This window comes from Mus musculus, chromosome 1, assembly GCF_000001635.26.
Source record: "Mus musculus strain C57BL/6J chromosome 1, GRCm38.p6 C57BL/6J".
Classification (NCBI taxonomy): Eukaryota; Metazoa; Chordata; class Mammalia; order Rodentia; family Muridae; genus Mus; species Mus musculus.
This window is the reverse complement of record NC_000067.6, coordinates 192,051,777-192,054,039: the sequence shown is the minus strand read 5'-3', so window position 1 is coordinate 192,054,039 and position 2,263 is coordinate 192,051,777. Positions and strand designations below refer to the sequence as shown.

Sequence of the window (2,263 nt, the reverse complement as noted above, 5' to 3'; positions counted from 1 at the left end):
GTCAGAGCATTGCACTTGTTGGCAGTCTGTTCTAAGTACAGTGGAATTTTGATGTCAGTCTAAACTGCCTTGGAGAAGCTTTGTAACTTGATAAACATATGCTAACTTCATACATACTCACTCACATGGCTGTCAAGCCTGTCAGCTTCCTGGAACGTTCACCCAAGACTTCCGTAAGGCTGGCTTTAAGGAGCAGTTGTACGGAAGTTAATTAATTGTCTTGCAGGACATTTTAGAAGACTTTTCAGGCCCACTGTCAGGGAAGAAGTTTAGCACTGCAGATTGTTTTTGTGATGTCTGATTCCACATTACAGTGTGTGTGTGTGTGGGGGGGGGTGCTTCTCAGGGTCCCAGCCAGGAGAAAATTAGAAGTCCTGACTCAGTAATCACACTCTGCTGTCTGGGAACTTCGGGTCCTTTATAGACCCTATGGATCCATCTGTTAATTAAGTATAAGTGTATGTATTGCTAGAGACACTGAAGCCTGGAAGACACAGCCTTCCCATGAAAAATCACAGAAATACAAATAGATAAGTAGCCATGCCGTGCCTCCTGAAACACAATGATGCTGTATGGGATACAGAGGCTGCAGCAAGGCACTCTGGGAAAACTGTGCAGCAAGGCATTCTGGGAAAACTGTAGAGGCTTTTTAGGGTAGGACACACACCTAATTACCTTTGTTAATTTCATTTCTTTAATTAGGTGTGTGGGGTGTATGTTCATGAGTGCAGGCGTGGGAGGTCAGAAGAGGGTGTCGGATCCTCTGGAGTTTAGGCAGCCATGAGCTGACCAACATGGGTTGTAGAAACTGAACTCAGATCCTTTGTTAGAACAGCATGTGTTGTAACAGCTGGGCCTCTTTCCAGCTTCCCGGGCTGACCTGAAGGGAAACAACAGTCTCCTCAGTGGAAGTGAAAACAGGGTCAGAAGGGGGTGTTGTGCCCAGTCAGGCTTGTATAGAAAATGCTATAGGTTTAAGGAAATGGAGTATTAGGGTGCCCGGACTCCCAAGTGTTAGACAGGAATGCCTGGAGACTGGTGTGCTGGACCGAGACAGCAATGACCTTCTGCGAGCAAAGATCTGGACACTGGTCAGTTGTTGTTTTACTTGTGTGGATTCTGCCCTGTTTCAGAAGAGATTTAAGGATCAAAATTAGAACTAATCTTTTTCAGTTTTATGAAACACTTTGCCAGCTCCTTGTCTGGCTTTTTTAAAAATGAGACATCTGGTAATCGGGTAGCAGTGACCTACAAGCCTGAGCCTGCAGGCTGCACACCGCCCTGGTTCTCTGCCCCCATCTCTTCCTTTGCAAATGAGGCTGTGGTGGATGGGCGAGAGCGTTGGCACTTGCAGCATGGTGCCTGGCACACAGAAACATTTCAGAATTGAGAAGAAGCAAGATGCTGGAGGTGGCGTTGGTGGAAGTGGATCCCCGTGCCCTGAGCCACAGATAACGTGGAGACGTTCTGAGCTTTGAGCTTGGGAGGCAAAGAACCTGGAAATGTTAGTAACTGAGATGGGCACCAAGAGAACAGGAGCAGGTTAGAGGCAAGAGTGGGGAGGACAGTCAAGTGGGCATCATGACCATTTGTACATTCATTCATCAAACACATAGCCAACGTCTGCCATGTAAGGTACCATGCTGGGTCCAGAGAATAAAGAAGTGGGGCACAGTCTCAGCAAATACTCTAGTGGAGAGAAAAGACAGACAACACTGAAAGCAAGCTCTAAGAGGGATGAGATGAGTTAGGGCCTGGGTGGGTGATGCAGGTAAGGAAATGTCCCCAGAGGCTGTTCCTTTGAGTGACTGCACCAAAAAGATAGTTTCTGGAGTAGGGAAGGACCCTGATGGCAGCCAAGTACTGAGCAGTCTTTTTGGATACACACGGGCTAGGTAGGTGCTATACAGTTATTGGACAGGGGGTCTGAGGGTTTGCTAGGTGCTGTGAAGTCTTGCTGGATGCACATTTATTAGCTATGTGTTGTACAGTCATGAGGAATGTACATGAGTTAGCTAGGTGCTGTGCAGTCTTGCTGGGTGCACATGAGTTAGCTATGTGTTATATAGTCATGCTGGATGCACATGAGTTAGCTAGGTGCTGTGCAGTCTCGCTGGACAGGATGCACATGAGTTAGCTAGATGTCATATAGTCATGCTGGATGCACATGGGTTAGCTAGGTGCGGTGCAGTCTCACTGGACAGGATGCACATGGGTCAGAAATGAGCATGAAGCCACAAGGGTATCAGATCATGTAGAGCCC

General features: G+C 47.4%; 1 protein-coding gene across 1 annotated transcript in view; it reads left to right on the top strand.

The window, feature by feature from the left end:
- The window catches only part of Traf5 (TNF receptor-associated factor 5), a gene marked incomplete in the record, with an annotated part of 95,397 nt that overhangs the window by 38,560 nt on the left and 54,574 nt on the right, over positions 1 to 2,263 (top strand). Inside the window, 2 exon segments of the mRNA NM_011633.2 lie at positions 1,392 to 1,393; positions 1,395 to 1,413. Of these exon segments, the coding sequence (NP_035763.2) occupies positions 1,392 to 1,393; positions 1,395 to 1,413 (21 nt within the window).